Source organism: Lycorma delicatula, chromosome 9, assembly GCF_047948215.1.
Source record: "Lycorma delicatula isolate Av1 chromosome 9, ASM4794821v1, whole genome shotgun sequence".
NCBI lineage: Eukaryota > Metazoa > Arthropoda > Insecta > Hemiptera > Fulgoridae > Lycorma > Lycorma delicatula.
The window spans coordinates 107,068,715-107,089,259 of record NC_134463.1 but is presented as its reverse complement, the minus strand read 5'-3'; the positions used below and the strand labels follow the sequence as shown (position 1 = coordinate 107,089,259).

Here is a 20,545-nt window from a genome sequence, read left to right as displayed (position 1 = left end):
TAATAAATTTTGAAGATGCATTATTATAAAAACTAAAAAGCAAAAAAAATACTACTATTTTTAGCCAACCTCCGTGGTAGACAAGTGATTGCATCTCAGCCTTTCATCCAAAAAAATTGAAGGTTTTAGTTCCATATTCCAAGTCTGAATATGTAAATGAAACGTAAAATTTCGTTTACATATTCTGTTGCAGAAGCTCAAGCTTGTTTGTAAATTTATCAGCTAAAAAAAAAATTATGATTTAATCAAGTGTTAATTTAAGTACAACAATATACACCCAATTTTGTCACCGAATCAAGTGAGGGAGTCCCATATTAATTGGACCTTTTAGGGCTTAGTCTGTTTTGTATGATCCTGTTACAACCAAGCCTTTTTTCCCATTTTTATGAAATTTTGTAGTAAGGTTCCTTGCTGTTTAGATAGAATAACATAGATTTAATGATTTTTCATAAAAATTTTCCATTTCAAAATGGTGGCTTCTATTGTTCTTAGACAGGGGCAGAGAAAGGTTCAGCAGAAAGAAAGGTTCTATCACTGATCTATTCCCACTAACCGACTGAACATTTAGGGTGAAATGAATAAAACGTAGCGACTTCATAGTAGAATCTAGGGTGTAGTGAAACCTGAAAGTCAAATCAAAGTGACCAAACAAACACTACATCTAGTTAGTTTTATCTACCCTGAGGGGAGTATTTGGAAAAACCGAAGGTAGAATTATTGGTTGTTATAAATGTAGTGCAACAATAACTACCTTTCATGTTGCAACTTGTTCTCTTTTCCTCTGCCACCTATCCCACACTGCCCCTCCCACCATGTTAATCTTACCTCAGTGTGCAGCCTTAGCTCATAAGAAGAAGATTCTTATATTCTGAAGAATAAAAGACACTTGAAGACATTAAAATATTTTAATGTCATCAAGTGAAGATGAAGGGGATGTTAAGAACACTGGACAGATATTTATTCCTCAAATTACTCACAGAACACCCAGTGTTGCTGAAAAAGTCAAGAGTGTCAAAAGTTATTAATGAAAAAAAGAAGAGGTTTGGGAAGATACATGTACCACATATTACCAAGAGACTGGGATTGAAATATCTGTAGCCTAAATGAAGAAATGCTGCAAAATATGTAGACTAAAGTAAAAAAGAAAACTGATAAAAAAACAATGGGAAACAAAAAGATAAAACTTAAATCAGGAAAAAAATGTTTTTATTAATATTGGGTGAAACAGAGAAAACAGTTTTCAACAAAGTGCTGAGGTGTTTTGTATTTATATGTGGGTGCCATTTAATGCACCAACAGTTTGTAAATGATAGTGCATTTGCTGCAGTTACTTTGCAATATTCATCTTTTGTGTTGTTCTAGGAAAATGAATCAAGTTATGAGGTTTTTCAAGAATATGAACCGTATGTTATTAATTTTTTTACATAATATTGATCGGTCTACTCCAGAATGATTCTGCCATTCCACTCTGAAATTCAGGATCAGCAGTATAACATAAAAATATTTCCATGTGATTTCTTGGAGTTGGTGCTTTTCCCTGAGATTCATCACTTATTTGGTGTAAATTCTGAATTTAGAAAATTAATACTTTCAGTCTCAAAATGTATCAGTTTCTTACATCAACTCATAGCTCTTCTGTCTATATAAATTTTTCTTTCCCTCACGTGCATGTCGCCTTGTCGAAGACAACTGACTGACTTTACTGACAAAGTGGAGTGTGCTCTACCTATGACTCCGACATAATCAAGTTGTATTTACACTTAAGTAGTTGTATCTTCTCTTTATTCATATCAAAAGTGAAGTTATAACTACCTTTCTGGAAAAACAAAGATGTAACTAAAAGGTTAGTTGTAACTTACTTTAATTCACGCCAAAGTAAGTTACAACTTAATACTGTAATCAGCTTCTTTTTATTCACTTTAGCCTTTGTGTCCTCTTCTCTCATGATATCATCCATTATTTCCACTGTCCTAAGCCTGCATGTACACTTCATTCTTATATGTTTTAGTACCTCTTTAAGTGTAACATTTGTCTTCTGGGTCTTTATTGTATAGCATCCTGCCTTTCTCAATGCATTGTAAATACTAATTCTTACATTAGGCTTTGATAAAATAATTTTTTTTAAACGCAGACTATAATGATAGAAGTACCTTCTTGACAGTCTGTGATACCTGTTGTCCTTGCTAATATCCTAAGATTATTTCTGAAATCGCTCAAAGCATCCAGAGTCAACCTCAGTCAAAAATTTAATTTTATAATTTATTTTAATTAAATTTTATTATAGAGTTCTATTTATTAAATTCAGTATAAAATGAGCAATAGTCGTCTACTTTTCATGGAAATAATAGTATAAATGTTAACTGAGAAATTATAGTGATGGTTATTGTTAGACACAGTTAATCCATCCATAAATGCTTCCACCTCCTTCAAGGAGCTATTAAAAATCATATAATTTTTTCCATTTAATAAAATTCTGTAATAAACACTACACAAAGAATGCTGGTGTTTGTTTTTTTTTTTCATTCTAGAAGTAATTTTTGTAGTAAATTATTTACTTGACCAGTTAAGTCCGGTTGTCATATTCTTCATTAAAATAAATACTGCAATAAACACTAGGCTAAAGAATTAAAGCAACATCAGGTTTTTAATGCCAGTACATACACTATATCTACAGTATCCTGATATATCCAACCAAATAATTATTTTTTTATTACATTATTCTTAATACAGACTTAAATTCAATTTATTAAATGTGCAAAAAGAGAGTTTTACTGGTGCTTTCTGAGCTCAGTCTACTAGCAAAAATAATGATAAAAGTTATAAATATGAGTCTGGAAACTAGCAAGTTATGGCAAGTGAAAGATTTTGCTCTGATTCCTGGGCAAAGAGTAAATAAAAATCATATTGTAATTCTAGGAACCCAAATTAAGTGAAAACTTGATGATTTATAATGATTTTTACCTGAAAAATTAATAAAACAAATTCCAGAATCATTATCCAGTAGTTTTCCTAATATCTGACATAAAACAGAAAAATTTGTTGTCTAAAAACATATTTTTTTTACGTTTATAATATAAAAACTTGTTAAATGATCAATAAATGCGTAAAATTTATGTAAAATAGCCCAGTAAAAAACAAATACAAGTTCACTAAATATTTCCGCACCCATGTTTATATGAACTTTTTCATTATTTTCAGTTGTAGAATGAGCTCAGAAAGCACCAGCCTCCCCCCCTCGCTCTCTGTGTGTTTGTGTCTAAAAATAAATATTTTATAATGATGTAGCATAAGTATATATGCATGAATAGATTTATTATAGTTTTTTTTCAAGAATATGACTGGAATATGGACTTAAATACAAAAAAAAAGAAATATTACAAAAATTATGAGGTGTGGTTGTGAAGGAAGGTGGCCAAAGACGTTTGTTACACACCTCAAGGAAAAGAAAAGCCATAATAATTAGTAAATAATAATTAGTAAAAAATGAAACATTTATGGAAACTTTGGTGAAAAAAGGAGAAGAAGATGTATGTGAGTTATGTTATGATTAAAGATTATGTTTTGAAGATAGAAAAAAAGATTTCATTAAGACTTAACTATCTTTGAATATAGTCATTATTGATAATAATTTTTCTTCATTCCATCTGACCCAAGTGCTCCTGTGTGAAGGGAAGATGAAAATAGTTCAGAAGTTGAAATTTATATATTTTTATTATTTAATTTTGTTTTTCTAATACTTGTACCTTGATAAAGTTTCTGTACTGTTTACAAACAGCATTATTATTTATCTGTGTAAGAGAATTTGTTAAGATTTATACATAAGAAACTGCTAGTCCATGAATTTCTTTTAAAACATCTTTGTTTATGAAATATAGTCTTTTTTGGCTACTTTAGTTTTTATCATTGTTGGTCTTTTGTTTCAGTTGATGACAGGAAATTTGATATGAGTAGAGATCGTGATAATGACACACCTGATACAATAATTAGCTCTTCATCACCAGAATGTATACTTCCTGAAACACCTATACGATTTCCTGGTTAGTAAAGGTTTATTACTTTGAATTTTATTTTTACATTTATTATGAAGAAAATGTTTAATTTTAAAAAATCTTTTTAGCTATTTACTACATCTATATCTGCAGTTGATCTGATTCATGTAATACAATCTTACTCTTCCCTCAGTATTTATCTTTCCCTTTAGTCATAAGTTAACTAGCTTTGCATGTATGAGTGTGTGTTTGTGACTAATCTCCATCTTGCTTATGGTCAGTCTCTCAATCTGTTCACTTTTATGGTAAAAGATTGTACCACATATTTTTTCTCTATTCCAATCATTTATCTTTAAACCTCTAATTCACACTCAATATTTTTTTACTGTTGCTTGTTATTTTTAATATTCTATGTCATCACAACTTAAAAAGCCTCTATTCTATTTTATGTTTTAGTCCCACAACGTTCCAAACAAAATTTTTTTTTTTAATAATGTTCTTTAATTCCTAAATCTATATTTGAAATCATTAGGTTATTTTTATTCATCAAAACTAATTTGTTTGTGCTGACCTGCTTTTAATACCTTATTTATTTCATCCAACATTTGCAATTTTACTTTCTAAGGTAACAAAATTCTTTTATTTATTGCATATCATTTGTTCATCTTATCTTTATTAGTGTTTTCTTTTTCATTAATTTTACTTTATAACTGAATCTTTTGTTAGTGACTTAATTAGTTCTGTATTTCTTCTAATTATTGTTATTTTTCTTTTTTCTAATGAACAATTGTAGCAAATTAATATGTTTACTTGCTCACTTTGAATACTTACTGATCTTTTAAATTATTCCCTCGGTTTTTTTGTTATTACTGGTATAAAAAATTTGAAAAGAAGTAGGGATTGCTACTTACTTAAAAAGGGTTAAACCCTTTTTTACTTCCTTGTATGAAGTAAAGAAAGAATTGTGATCGCAAAAATTTCAGATTTCAATGGATGAAATTTCCATTTTGACTAGTTTTGGCATGACGTCCGTATGTATGTATCTTGCATAACTCATATTACAATTAGCCGCAATGTGTTGAAATTTTGGATTTAGGACTTTTGTAACATCTAGTTATGCACCTTCCCTTTTGATTGTAGTCAACTGAACCAAAAGTGTCCAAAATCCAAAAAAGTTGAGATTTTGGTTTTTTTCTTAACTGCAGTAATAAGCCCTCATTGAGAGCTTGTCAATGATATATCATCATAAATGGTACTTATTTTCATTGTTTTCAGAGTTACAGCCAAATAAAATTTTATTAATGAACTATTTGGATCTTACAAAGGAAGGCACATCGGTTCAAATCATACTTCATCTCCTTTTCTTTTTTTAATTTAAATATATTGATTTATTAATAATTATTAACCTGTGAATGTAAAAACATTTTTACAATAAATAATTATTCAATAATAACAATTAAAAAAAATATTTAAAAAATCTGAAGTTATTAGTGAAATAAAATTTTATGTAGTTTTAAAAATGTGCATATGTAATTTAATAGGTGTACAAGGAAGTCATGAATGTCACATAAATTTTTTTATATTGAAACTTGCATTCAATACTTCAGTTACAGCTATCTTGACTCTTTGCCAATATTTCTTCCTATCTACATAAAATTAATTTTCTTTAAAAACTTTTAATCCTTTTCACTTAGTAAAAAGTAAAAGGCTGCTAATTCCGTCTGGGCGCCTTATATTTTTTTCTATACCCTTATTTGTGAAATAAATTGATAGCAAGAACCTACCTTCCTTTAAACCTGTCCTCTTTTTCTGAAACTATATTGGTCCTTATATATATTGCATCTTTTCCCTCTTGATCTATTTGCCCATAAACTGTAGTTATTAATTATTGAATTTTAGTAAGAAAATAAATTTAACTTAGTAAAGATTAATATCATATAACAAACAGTTGTTGTTTAGCCTAACTGTATGATATTTATTAATTATTTCTGCTTTCTTTTCTTTTTTTATCAGGTTTGCGGCTTATTGAAGATGATGATATAGAAGAGGATGAAAAATTAATGAAAAGGATGTCTCCTGTTATACCATTAATCGCTCCATTGGCACTTAGACCCAAACCACACAAAATGGTTAATAGCATGGTATGTACTATTTTTATCTCTTATTTTTTATAACTTAGCCTTTTTTTTTTTATAGCAAATTCACATTATTAATAAAAAAAAAGTAAATTTAAGTAATCACTTTTTAAATCTCACTAATGAACTGATTACTAAAAATATTTTTTTTTCATTTTGGAAATTAATTATTACATGAATTGTTGGTTTAATGCCATCATCAGGCACGTAGATATATAGCTTGAGGAATGTTGTGAGGAAAGTTAATGTTGCATTAAATTTCAATAAATAATTGGAAGCCATCACCATGATTTTACAGGTTATGCACAGACTAAATTATTTGGGGGAGAAAATTTAACCTTGCTAAAATTAGGCTTTGGGAAATTTATATTAAAAAAAGATCATTGTTTATATAGCTTTGGTTTATTGTTTTGTTTATAGGATAAAGAAAATGTGTATGGAGGTGGTATGAAAAATCGGTCATCACCTTCAGTGCCATTAAAAGAATCCGGAAATGTTACTGTTACATTAACATTAACATCATCGGCGGCTGATGATGTGCTTGGAGTATTACGTAATCTTGCCAATGTACTTCGTATACCTCCACCGACTAATTATCATATATCAGAACGTACGACCACACCTCCTAGTCATAAACTCGGTCTTTATCGTACAAAAGGAAAAGATGGGAAAGAAGGAGGTAAATTTTTGTTTATTATCATTTATTTTATAATGTTAATTATTTGCAGAACTATTATATTTAATGTGGTTGTATGTGCTCAAAAATGAGTAATATTTATTCTTGAATGTTAAAATTTTAGAAGTTGTAACTTTTTATTTTTCATCATAAAAATGTATTTATTTTTTAATTTATAAATAACTTGAGAATTTGTCCTAATAACCGATCTTTTTCTGTTTTGTTTCCTATTTATTTCAGCACCTATTGACATTCAGAGTATTTTAAATGGAGCTGCAAAATTCTGTCGGCACTGTGATGTTGTTATATTAAACAATCTTATTAAAAAGAAAGCATCAGAAATGCCATTTCTTGCTAGAGAAGATGGATCAGAAGATTTTTATTTTTGTAGTACGGCATGTATGCAGCTAGCACTTTTACATCACCATCCTCCTGCCATAGCTGATAAGGTATGTAACTTTTTATATACTTTTTATATATATATATATATATATATATATGTAAGATTATGAATTAGTATTTGTAATGCATATAAAGTTATTGGTTATGGAAACTATTTATGAAATTAAAGAAAGGGGAATGATGGACTTAATAAAATAGTGAAAGGGTTCATTTGTATTATTATTACGTAAACTGTAGAAAAAATATGTTCAGTTTGCGTAAAACGTTATTGATTTTGTGAAACTCATATAAGAGGGTATCCAAAAATAACTGGAATCTGTACCTGGTGTACAATCTATATTTAGTTTCAAATTCTGCCACTGTGGCAGAGTTACACTATTCTGTGATAATTCTGCCATGTAGCATTGTTTTATTCATAAGGTGTTTTGTGTCTGTTTTTCTTGGTACTTGTTAAACCTGTCCTGTGACTTTTCTGATAGGTGATCATAAAGAGCGGAGAGTCTGCATTAAATTTGTTTCCTCATAGGAAAAATGATTTCTGAAATATTAACGATGCTTCAAACTGTTTTTTAAAAAAAACAGGTTTAAGACTGGTTTTCTAACGAGGGAAAATGTCACTTAAAAACAAACCAAAATCTGATCGACCTTTTAAAATTAGGATTGACAAAAATTTTGAAAAAGTTTGCAGTGCAGTTTAAAAAAAAATCATTGTCAGACTGTTGAAGAGATTTTAGAATTTACTTGTATCTTGGAATTTTTGCCAATGAAACAGATTTGAACAAATTTGCAACAATGCATTGTTGCAAAATTTATCTTTTTGGCTCGCAGATCAGAAAACCAGTCGTTTTAATGATATCTAATTTGAAGGACTAACTGCATAATGATCTATGCTTTCTTTCTAAAGTTTTGAATTATGATGAGAATTATTGTTATGATGTGGAAACTAAATCAAGTCAGTTGAAATCACTGAGTTTAAAGAAACCAGAAAAAGCGTAGCAAGTTCAATCAAATGTGAAGACAATTTTGATTTGCTTTTGTGATGTGAAGGGGATTGTTCACAGAAAATTTATTCCTCCTGGATAGACAGTGAGTGAATCAGCGTGTTGAAAAGATTGCGTGAGAGTGTGCTAATAAAAACACCCAGCAATGTGGGAAAATGGCGATTGATATCTGTAACATAACAATGCTCCCATTTCTACCATCTTCTGCATTAAGCAGTCTTTATCAAAAATAATATTCCCTCTTTGCTCGATCTTGCTCTGTGTACCTTTTTCTTGTTTCCAGATATGAATAAACTCAAAGAAAAATATTTCTCTACCTTGAAGGATGTCAAAAATTTATTGCTGCAGACCTTGGGTAATGTTCCTCTTTAAGAATTCCCAAAAAATGTTTTCAGCAATGGGATTAATAAACATGCAGTCGAGTTATATAATTTAAAAGTAGAAAAACAACTTAATAAGATAAAATGTTCATTCATTTTTCTATCAAATAAAAAAAATGTTATCAAGTTTAATTTGTGATTAATTGTAAGTAAATAGAAAATTAAGATTAATTAACCTATGAAACGCATAATAATATTACAGTTAAAGTAAGAGAAGAAATTAATAATAAAATTAAAATTCTTTGGGCCTCTCAGTGGGAATCAAAATCTTGTTACTATATATAATTTTTTTTTTTTTTAAGAAATGGTTTGTGTATATGTTACAGATATATATATATATATATATTAGTCTATTTTGTAAATAAGTGTTCAATTAATATTATTTTATTTTATTTTCCTACAGCAAGCTGCTACTGTTGTGGATCATGTTGGTGCATTGGCTCCTAGTCCTTGTAAGAAACCTCGTTTGTCAACATCAACACCACTGTCTGAAAAAACAAATTCAGCTGATATACTTCGTAAAGAAGAAACAACACCAGTTAAAATGGTCATTACTTTTTTAATAATATTTAGAATACTTTTAATTTATTGTGAATTTGAATGAAAATTCTGAATTTTTTAGAATATTTTGAGAAAATTTATGGGAAATGTTTTGCTTATACAGATTCTGATTCTTCTATTTAATGTCAATATGTTTGTGAAAATTGTATTTTTAGCTTAACTTTATATGTATGTGTGTGTATATTATATATATATATATATATATATATATATATATTTATTTATTTCCATCTTGACTCCAGGAATTATATTTTTATTTTCTTTATTGTTATTTCAAATGTTGCACATGCCATGATGTAACCTGGCGTTTTAATGTAAGTGCGTGTGGGAAAAGAAACATTTTTCAAGTTATTCATTCAAGTGATAATCAAGTGGTTCAGGCATGTGATCCACCAAGTTTACGGCATCTATTCAGTTGAATTTGTAAGATTTGAGTCTTTGTAAAAATTAGGTTTTTTGCTTTAAATAATGAAGATGAAATCACATCATTAATCGTGTTGGACTTGTATTAGCATAAAACTTGCTATTTAGGAGACGAGTAAATTCTTTGCCTTTTTAGACTTCTGTTTGTAGTTAGCAAGTTGTTCAGACATTAATTAAGAAAGTTTAGACTTCAGTTTGGGTATGAGATTTTGATATGCTTTACGACCAGAAGTTCATCTAATTGTAAATTAGCTCTTTTTATATATACTGTCTTTTTTACATCTCATTTATCTAAATTTCCAAAACGTGTGATCTTCACAAGATCATTAAAAATTCCAGTTAGTCTTAGATAAATCAAGGTTAAATCTTAAAATCTCAAGATTAAATCTAGGTTATATCTTTCAAGTACTCCCACTAACATTGAGAGAATATCAGCAACTAATTTATTGAAGATGCCATTAAATTTAGACAATTTAAAATGAAATTTAAAAGCAAAATCATCTGTACCATTACATAAGGTCTTTACTAAGTTCAGTCAGCTATTCAGTGAAGATTTTGCCAGTAAATGGTATGGCATAATGAATAAATACTAAACTCTGCATTATAAGTTGAAGTACACTTTAATTATTTCAAAATAAAATAAACAAAATATGTTATTTTATTTTGACAGAATTTATTTAAAAAATCACAACAGCTGCTTCAGTACACAGTAATTTCCTCAGATGTTATGAACAGAATACTTGTAGTATTAAAATAACATAGTTTATTTTCTTTTTGTTATGATGGATGATGTTATGAAGTAACGGCTTCATCCATTGATTACTTTAATTATTATATTATCAAATTGTTATCATTCAATGATAGCGTGATAGCATATCTGGCTTTTACCTGTAGGTTACAGGTTCAAGTCCCATGTGTTTAGGGTATTGTTCACAGCTACAAAATTCATTATCATCTTTCAGTAACTTATTTAACATCAGCCAGTTGCTGTTATATAAGTAGATAATTAAGGTTAATGATGCGTTAATTTTGTTTGTACTGTCATTAATAATGAGATCATTACACTTACAGATATTTAATAAATGAATCAATTAAATCTATAATTTTAACAGAGCCCAAAAAGAAAAAAATATATGTATATAAAACATTTTTTTCCATTATATTGAATTATTATAATTTAATCAATAATAAAATTATAAAATTCAAAACCATAAAAAGTATGAGACAACTGTAGCGCTTTCAAAGTCAATAGCTTCATCAACAGTTAAAATTATGAATTACACATAAAAATATCCTCATATATAGTGATTGTCATTTATTATTAAAGCCTCTACCTCATATCATGACATGAAATAGAATCAATGTTAAGAATAATTTGATGTTACATGTCTTTTTTTTTATCATGAGATAAAATTATCTTTTGTACCTATTATTTTATTTTTTATTTTTAATTTTGGCCACTTTTAGACCATGTTTCAACCTCCCCTTCAGTTCTTTCGTCGTGGCTGTTTTCTCTCTCTTCCTGGTACCTCTTAATTCTCTCCACATGTTGTTCTCACATTCTTCCAACCATTTCATTTTTGGATTTTCTTTCTTGGTCTTTTGTTCTTGGAAACCATATAATGTCATAACTTTAGTTTTAAAGATGTCTTTATTTTGATATCTTTTTATAATTATAATAAATATGTTATGCTTTTTACAACCATTTAAGTCCAAAAGGGAAAAAAATAGTTTCTCTCCTTATATAATTCTAATAATGTTTTTACAAAATCCTTCAACATCAGTTTGATATGTTTGAAAAAAACAAAACAGAATGTTAAAATTATGGTATGTATACTATTTTTTTCTAAAATGATATGACGCTTGCACATTATATGATTTGTAGTAACTGCTGTTATAATACTTTATATTTTCGTTTTATTGTTATTGTTTATCATTATCTTTTTATTGATATATATATATATATATGTGCATATATACTCGTCCACAGTCAAATGGTGAATTTGTTATATACAGGAAATAGATGAAGATACATCGCAGATAAAAGATGATGTAAATGATAGTAGATCTTCTGTGAAGAAGGAAGAAGATGAACAAAATTCAGTTCCGATTGAAGAAAAGAAATCATCATCTAAAGGTGTCAGATATAGAATATGGTCCTCCAACAATGTCCCACCTCCAGCCAATAAATATAAAAAACCAACTGATAAAGAAATGACTGAGGTATGTTAATTGAAAATTTCAAATTATCATTTTAAGTTTTTTGTCTTCAGTTTTTAGATAAAACCTAACTACCTGTCAAAAGTTGGTTATGAGAAGATGTTTTAAATCTTCAGTTCACTTTATTGAAATAGTAAGGTTTCATTAAGAAGAAAAAAATAGATTAATATTAAACGTAGATTATGTGTATGATGTAATCCCTCGTTTACCATTTTTTTAGTCAGCACAATTCATAATGAGATAACTCGTACCAATCTCCTGCCTATTACTTTGGAACAACTCTATTGAACAATAGCAAACAGTAAACCTTTTATAATCTGATAAAATATAATTTATTCTGTTTTTACTCAATGGATCACATTAATACTTAACCTAAAGAAATTAATCTTTACATGTATATCATTAGCATTATTCCATCGAGTAAGTAGTTCAAATCTTTTACAAGATTCACTATATTCAAGTTAATAGCTGCTATTTACAAAAGAAATATAGCAAATATTACTCATGAATGTATTTTTTTAAATCTTTCATTAAGATTAATACAAATTGCTTGAGACTACTAATGGTATGGAATAAGTATACATGAGCTTTCTTTTTTATCCGATTTCATTAGTGTAAACATTTAATTTTTAGGATTTTTTAGAAGATAATTTATTATACTTTGACACAATTAGCTTTTTACAAGTATTTTGTCCACTCATGCAACTGTATATTTTGCATGATTGTTTAAGTCTTTGTGCAGATACCAGTATTCTTTCTGCTATTAATTTATTTTTATTTTTCTAAATTATATTAATAGTCAAGCTAATGATTTTCATTTTATCACAGACATCTTTGTTACTACTACCACCACCTTCTATTTGTAAATGACAAATAATGTTCATCTTTCTTCAGTCGGTTGTTTTCTTCATTTTATAGGATAGAAAAAAAATTTATTTATAAACAGAAAATGAACAACCAAATCTTTTTTATATAAAAACATGATAAGATGAATTATAATTTACGATAAGGGATCACTTTGATAAAACTGACAGAACACACTACTCTATACAGAACTATACTCTATAAAATCAAAGCAACAGTGTGAACAGATTTATTCATAAATTTATTCATACTGTAAATACAAAAATAAAATATCTGGGAAGAAATAAAATAATTATTGAAAAAATGTTAGTACAATAATAGTGTACAAGTGCGGTAAGTTATTCAGTTTCTTTTATTGTTTATTTGATTGTTCACTTGTAATGGTAGATGTCATACTTATGCAAAGCAGTAGCTACTCATATAATTTAATGTTTTTTGCCAGGATAATTTCAGTTTACTTTCTGCAAGTAATTTCTTGTATCCATCTTACTGTTTGTTGATGATATCCACTGCATATAGATGTAATCATTTTAAAAAACTTTCTTAATAAAATCATAAAGATTTGTTTTTTTATAATTATTTTTATATTGCATTTAATTTTTTTCTATTAAATTTTTTTTAAGATGCTGTTCCGTATGGCAATCACAGTTTCTCCACAAAAGATGCCAGATGATACAAGAATTTGTTTATTTTGCCATCAGGTTGGGGATGGTCTTTCAGATGGTCCATCAAGGTAATTCAATGATACTGTTTTTCTAAAAAAAAGTCAGCAAATATGTTATTCTATGTTATCTTTAAAGAGCTACGGAATACAACATATTTATTTATCTTTATTATGAGGGAGTGTCTTTGTTTAGAAAATCCATGCATTGTAATATTTAATATATATATATATATATATATATATATATAAGTATATATGAGGTTTGATAAAAAAAATATGCGAATTTTAATTTCCAAGTAGTAATCCTTATTGACTCTCTGATAGTGATTTAGCAATTATCCATAATTTTCTTCACTTTTTCAAAGTTGTCGTTAGTTGATGTGTTGGAATGTCCAGGGCGCTTATCATCTTCATGGCCCTCTTGGAAATGTCTGTATCACTTATAAACGCTTGTTTTATTCATAGAAGAATCACCAAAAGCAACATTCAAAATTTCCAGTGCAATGCTGCATTTTATTTCATTCTTAAAGTAAAATTTAATGCAAATTGTTTGTTCCATTGTTTCCACAAGTTAAAAATCGCTGACCATACTAAAACATGTGTAACCTTTTCAATAGCCAACAATAAACTAAGCATTCAATATGGCACCAATGTAAACTTACGTTAGGGACAGGTGTAATAATACAACAAAAAATTGTGACAATTGGAAGTATACAGCCTGGGAAATTTTAAAATTATGTGTATTTTTTTATCAAACGTTGTATATATATGAATATATATATAAAACAGGTTTATTGTTATGTTGCAAAAATCTGGTAGATTTTTACAAATGTAATTTTTTTTGGGTCCGGGAGATTAAAAGAGTGGGTTTTTTTAAATAATCAAATCTCCATTTATGATTTGCTTCTAGGGATTGGCTGCCCAAACCACTAATTTATTTTACATGAAATTTTTTTATGGATAATGCATACTCTTATCCAGAACTACGCAATTTTATGATCCTACTGGAAAATTGTTGGAACCTATTAATTGCAAATATGGAAAAAAATTATCTGGGAAATAGTTGCAAAACACTTGAACTGTATTGATAAATTATTTAAATAATATACTGGGTTATCATAAAAGAATGGTGCAATTTCAGTAATTCATAGGAAGATTGTAGGGAAATTTCTAGATGTTATATTGGTATCCCTGAAAGCTTCCAACCCAAATGTTTGTTTATCAGCAGTTGTAACCACAACGTCAGTTCTTGTATTGTTGTTACAGTGAGTTTAGTGAGTTACTATGTTCTCGGATAAAGACAAAGCAAAGTGTGTTTTATTGATCGCTGAATTAAAATCCTTAATTTTTGTTCAACGTGCGTTTCGACATGAATTCGGAAGAGATCCACCACACAAAAATAACATAACACGTTGGTTCAAACGATTTGAAAAAACTGGATCGATTAAGAAACAAATCAACCGGCAGACCAAGTGTACCAGACGAAACTGTTGAACTAATTAGACAATCGGCAATTAGAAGTCCTGGGAAGTCCATCCCCCATCGAAGGGTCGAATTAGGCATTCCAAAATCAACAGTTCACAAAGTTTTACATAAAAAACTGAAATTACATGCTTATAAAATCCAGATACTGCAGGAATTGAAACCACTGCAGGAATTGATGATGGTGTAAAACATTACAATTTCGCTGTTGAAATGTTGGACAGAATAAATGAAAACGAATCATTTTTAGATGATACAATTTTTATAGACGAAGCTACATTCCATGTGAATGAATGTGTTAACAGACACAATTCACGAATATGGGGCTCTGAAAACCCACACCCAATTATTGAAAAACAACGCAATTTGCCTAAAGTTAATGTTTGGTGTGGTGTGATGAAAAATCGTGTAATAGAGCCTTTCTTCTTCGCTGAAAAAACCAATTAATGGAGTTGTGTATCTTGACATGTTAACTAATTATTGCTTTCCTCAGCCGGATGAACTCGAAAACATTCATCAACTTCATTTCCAACAAGATGGTGCTCCCCTGCACTTCAATGCATCGGTCATGGACGCTTTGAACGAAAAATTTGGAGATCGATGGATAGGCCGGCAAGGACCCATACTTTGACCTCCAAGGAGTCCAGACCGACACCTTGCGATTTTTTCTTGTGGGGGGTACATCAAAAGCGTTTTTTATACACAAAAAATTCACGACCTAAACCACTTAAAAAACAGGATTAATGAAGCAATGACAACCATTAAGAAGAAATGTTAACTAATGTTTGGAGAAAAGTTGAGTATCGTTTGGACATTTGTCGAGCGACTAAGGGCGCACATATTGAAATTTATTAATTATGTAAAAAAATGTTTGAGACAACAAATTTGAAAAATAAAAAACATAAACTGTAAGTAATTCTGTTTTAATTTAAACCATGTTCAAAACCACACACACCATTCTTTTGATAACCCTGTATTATTTGTATTAAATTTATAGCTATTCTTCTCCCTTTTGTTAAATTTTTTTTTATTTTTAAATTTATGAGCATAACAAGGATTCTATAATTCTGCATCACCGTTGTTTTAAGAGAATTTTGGCAATTTCCATATTTGCATGTGAGAAAATCTATTCGGGAGAAATACAGTAGGGAAGATAAGCAGGAACAGGTAACAAGTAGGACCATGCAAAAAGAGTTGTTATTACAAGTGTTGTTATTATTACCTAGATAAATGCAGAAAGTGATTATAATGGTTAAGGTGTATGAATAGAATGAGAGAAATATAAATCGATAGATGTGAGAACATTAATTTAATTTTTTGGAAATTTTATAAGTAAATTTAAGCAAAAGTCATTAGAGATAGTGATAAACAGATTTTTAATAAAAGTTAAAAGATTTATTTCTCAAAATCTATATAAAGATTAACAAAATTTAAACTTTTGTCAATATATATATATATATGGATCAGTAGGCTTGGAACAAAAATGGTGGATGGAGACATTGGCAAAAAGGACCTGCAACCAGGCTGAACGCTAGATGATGAATCAGAAAAATTAATTGTGGATGTCTTGATCTAGGGAAACCTGAATAGAGAATTTTAATGATTGCTGGATCCCTTTTTTTTACCGGATACCAAGAAGATAGCAGCAGTACATGATGTAAGGGAATGGTTACCAGTAACATTTTAAAAGGAGTACCGTTTTTACCCTAACATACCTGATTTCTCTTAACTTTATATATTTGGTGTAATAATATGTCTTAAGCCTTCTGATGGTTTTAACCTATAGTTTTTCTGAAAATGTATAGGTTCAAGTTATTGTAGAAATTATTCTCCTGAGTGTACTTTGTGTTGTATACTCAAGTCTTGTAAGCCTATGAAGATTTGATGATTCATTATTGACTGCCTTAAAACATTTTATTAAATTCTGTTCTCTTGTTTCCAGAGCTTTGTTTCTTCCTCATTAGTTAATTATATATACTCTAAATTTAACATAACCTACATACCTACATCAATTTTTAAAGGAACAGTTAAATTACTTGATTACATGATTTTAACCAAATCATGATTAAATCATAAATTGCTTTTATTTAATTCAGTAGTGTAATAAAGAGTTGAAAAAATACAAAAAGTAGATATGCTAAATCCACATAGCTGATGTGAATTTTTATTTATTGTACTTCTATTTGTGTATATGGTTTTGAGAAAATAAAATACAACTTATGATTAATATTATTTAAGAAATGAATTTACTTATCATTTACATATAAGTAAATTATTAAATGAACTCCCAAAAACATACTATTAGATGCAAGAGAATCTGAAGTGAATGTTATTTAATTATGTTAGGGCTATGTTTCACTGCATGAATAAGATTACAGAGGTATGGTTCAGGCAGGAAACAAGGTATATTATGTTAATTTAACAATATTTTAAAGCGATTTAAAGGTAGGAAAACAAGAGTTGAAGATGTATGAATGAATTTGCCCTGTAATAACTTACGGCTTAAAAGACATTGGATGTACTGTTGCAAAAAATCTAAAAAAATTTCTTAAGGAGATTCTAAGAAAAATTTATGAAAAGTTGTTAGAAATGAAATAAATAAAGAATTAATAAATCGATCAGTTGTGAAAATATTGTAAAATTTAAAGTCCACTATACTGTGGACTTAGATAACGATTAGACATGTAGAAAGAATGGGAATATCAAAATAGCCAAAACTGCTGATGAAAAAAGGCAGACCCAGCAGTCGATGGATGAATGAAGCAATTGATAATTTAGTAAGAATGGGAATGAGGAGATGGAGAAGTTAGATAAAGAACAAAGAGACATGAAGGCTGTTGGTAGTAGTAGAGGAAAGTTCATCATGGGGTACAGTACTGCAAAAAAAAATTTGTACTATAGAATAAAAATTACAATGACAAATCTGTATATAAAATTAAAATCAATTAATAATTGATAAGCAAATGTCCAATTTTCATAAAGTTTGACTATAAAGGCGTAGAAAAATTAAACTTTAAGCCTATTTTTCATTAACACAGGAAGTGTAAGTTCTTTCAAACTAATTCTCAATAAACTATAATCACAGCACAAACTTGTAGTAATAGCCAACAGTGTTGATTTAAAAGATTCTACAAACAAAACCTATCAATTGTACCAATAAATAGATAGATTATTAATGTACAACTGATTCTATTTGTACACATTGGGAATAAAAAATACTTTCATGGACTTTAGTAATTCAAGCATTAAATTATATTTATTACTGATATTTCATTAAAATCAGTCAAATTTATATTGCATTATTTTTTTTTCAACAGGTTACTTAATTATGATGTGGATAAATGGGTACATTTGAATTGTGCCTTGTGGTCAGATGAGGTTTATGAAACTGTTAATGGAGCATTAATGAATGTTGAAACTGCATTACAACAGAGTTTAACAGCAAAATGTTCATTATGTCATCGTACAGGTGCAACATTGAAATGTTACAAGTTACGTTGTAATGCAATTTATCATTTATCATGTGCTGTTAAGGATGACTGTATTTTCTTTAAAAATAAGGTAATATAAATATATATTTTTATACTATTGTATATTTGTATTATATAATTAACACTTTGTGAAATTTGTTTTTTTTTTTGTACATTGCAATCAGTTCAACTAGTGAACATTAAGCAACCCCCATGGCATAATTAGAAGAGGATGATATGTCTATCTATAGCTGCTCCTGTTCCACCATTTTGGATCTAGGTATTAACTAAGTCTCTCCACTTCGTTCTGTTCTTCCAAGTTTCTTCTCTAAAAATTTCCTCCCATAAAAAGCCTTTCTGGAGGTGGTCCTCCACTTCAACCAACCATCTTTTGCATGGGCCATTCTTTTGATATGTTCTAGCCACCTCAATCTGCCCTCCTCCACCTCCTTTCTCAAACTTTTCATCCCGATCTCCTCCTATCCAATGTCTCATTCCTTACTCTGTCCATCCTAGTCTTTCCTGCTATACTTCTCAGGAATTTCATCTCACCAGCCTGTAGTCTACTCCAGTCTCTCTCATTCAACAGCCATGTTTCCACTGTATATGTTACTGTTGGTAATTAATACATTTTGTACATTACCTCCTTTGCCTTCCTTGGTATTTTCTTGTCGCAGAACAAATCCCTCACACTCTGGAACAGCTTTCCCTCTTTCTCCATCTCTTTGCAATTTCATATTCCACTCTACTGTCAATTGTTATTAAGTCAAATGTCTTTCTTGTTCTATTTCCATAATTTTGCTGATCTGAAGACCCACCAACTTATGGTAAGATGGATTTTGCATATTTCTAGGGATGATTTTAGAATTTTTGTTTCAATACATGATCTCACTACAAACATTATTTACTGTGATGTTTTTATTGTACTTCTATTTGTGAATGTGGTTTTGAGAAAATAAAATACAACTTATGATTAATATTATTTAAGAAATGAACTTACTTATCATTTACATATAAGTAAATTATTAAATGAACTCCCAAAAACATACTATTGGAGGCAAAAGAATCTGAAGTGAAATGTCATTTAATTACGTTAGGGCTATATTTCACTGTATGAATAAGATGACAGAGGCAGGGTTTGTGACAGGGTTCATGCAGGAAACAAGGTATATTGGCTGATTCTATTTATTCATTTCCCCTTGTATCTCCTCAAACTCTTCACACTATATTACCATATCATCTGCAAAGATCGTGTGTTTTTTCTTTAGTCTGTTTTCTTAATTTTCCCTTTTCTTTCCATGAATTCCATGATTACATTGAATACAGTAGGCAACAATATGCTTCCTTGCTTTAGTCTTCTCTTAATTTTGAGCCACCCTGTTGGTTGTGCTATGGTCCTCTCTCTATGTCAGTTTACTCTGGTTCTTTTATCCACCTTATTTTCTTCAGGTCTACTCCAAATTCTTCCAGACCTTGGCAGATAATTTCCTATTCAACATATCGTAAGCCGTCCTAATGTTAATAAATACCATTGATTTTTCCTCCTCCTCCTCCTCTGTCTCAACTGGGATTCCTTCTGTCTCCATTCTGCTGGCCTCTTCAGCTGGTTTTCTCCTGTTTCCATCATATTGTATAACAGTTTTTTATTTCCCTCTACATTTTCCTCTAACTTTTTAGTGAAATCATCCCATACTTTCTCTTTCTCTTTACATATTATTTTTCTGCTATCCCTTTTCTTGTTTTCATATATACTTTTTTTACCTCCTATCATTATTCTTCATGCCTTTCCACCATTCTCGCCAGGCTTTGTTGTTTTCCCTTACCACCTTTATCATTTTCTTGTTCCACCAACCAGTTCATTTTACATTCTGATTGATCCTTCCCAAAGTTCTCCCGCACACTTTTTCTGCCGCATTTCCCTTCCTTCCAGAAGAGTTTATACCCTGATCTCAGTTCCCCCTCTCCCACTCACTTCCGTTTTGTCTCGCCAAGTCCAGAAATGATTCTCTCTTTCATCACCCCTTTCAGCTTATCCACTCTCTCACTTAAGCTACATATATTCAATGTTCAAGTTTTAAATTTTTGACTTTCCAATTTTTATTCTTATTTTTAGTCCTCCAAGATTTACTTTGATTTTTGAAAGCAATCTTCTCTCTACTCCCGACTTGCTATGCCTGACATTGTTGCTTTGGTGTACATTTTAGTCTGGTATCCTAACCTTTAACCTGTCTGGCTTGGGAGGCCCTACCATTATCAAGCTACTGCCAGCATAGTTCTC

The 20,545-nt window shown here is 29.5% G+C and overlaps 1 protein-coding gene across 1 annotated transcript in view; it reads left to right on the top strand.

The window, feature by feature from the left end:
* Positions 1–20,545, top strand: part of LOC142330615 (uncharacterized) — a 279,378-nt gene that overhangs the window by 236,731 nt on the left and 22,102 nt on the right. Inside the window, exons 54-61 of the mRNA XM_075376020.1 lie at positions 3,924–4,037; positions 6,003–6,130; positions 6,545–6,803; positions 7,041–7,249; positions 8,987–9,130; positions 11,584–11,790; positions 13,275–13,384; positions 18,115–18,358. Coding sequence (XP_075232135.1) covers positions 3,924–4,037; positions 6,003–6,130; positions 6,545–6,803; positions 7,041–7,249; positions 8,987–9,130; positions 11,584–11,790; positions 13,275–13,384; positions 18,115–18,358 — 1,415 coding nt within the window. The remainder of the gene's footprint in view (positions 1–3,923; positions 4,038–6,002; positions 6,131–6,544; positions 6,804–7,040; positions 7,250–8,986; positions 9,131–11,583; positions 11,791–13,274; positions 13,385–18,114; positions 18,359–20,545) is intronic.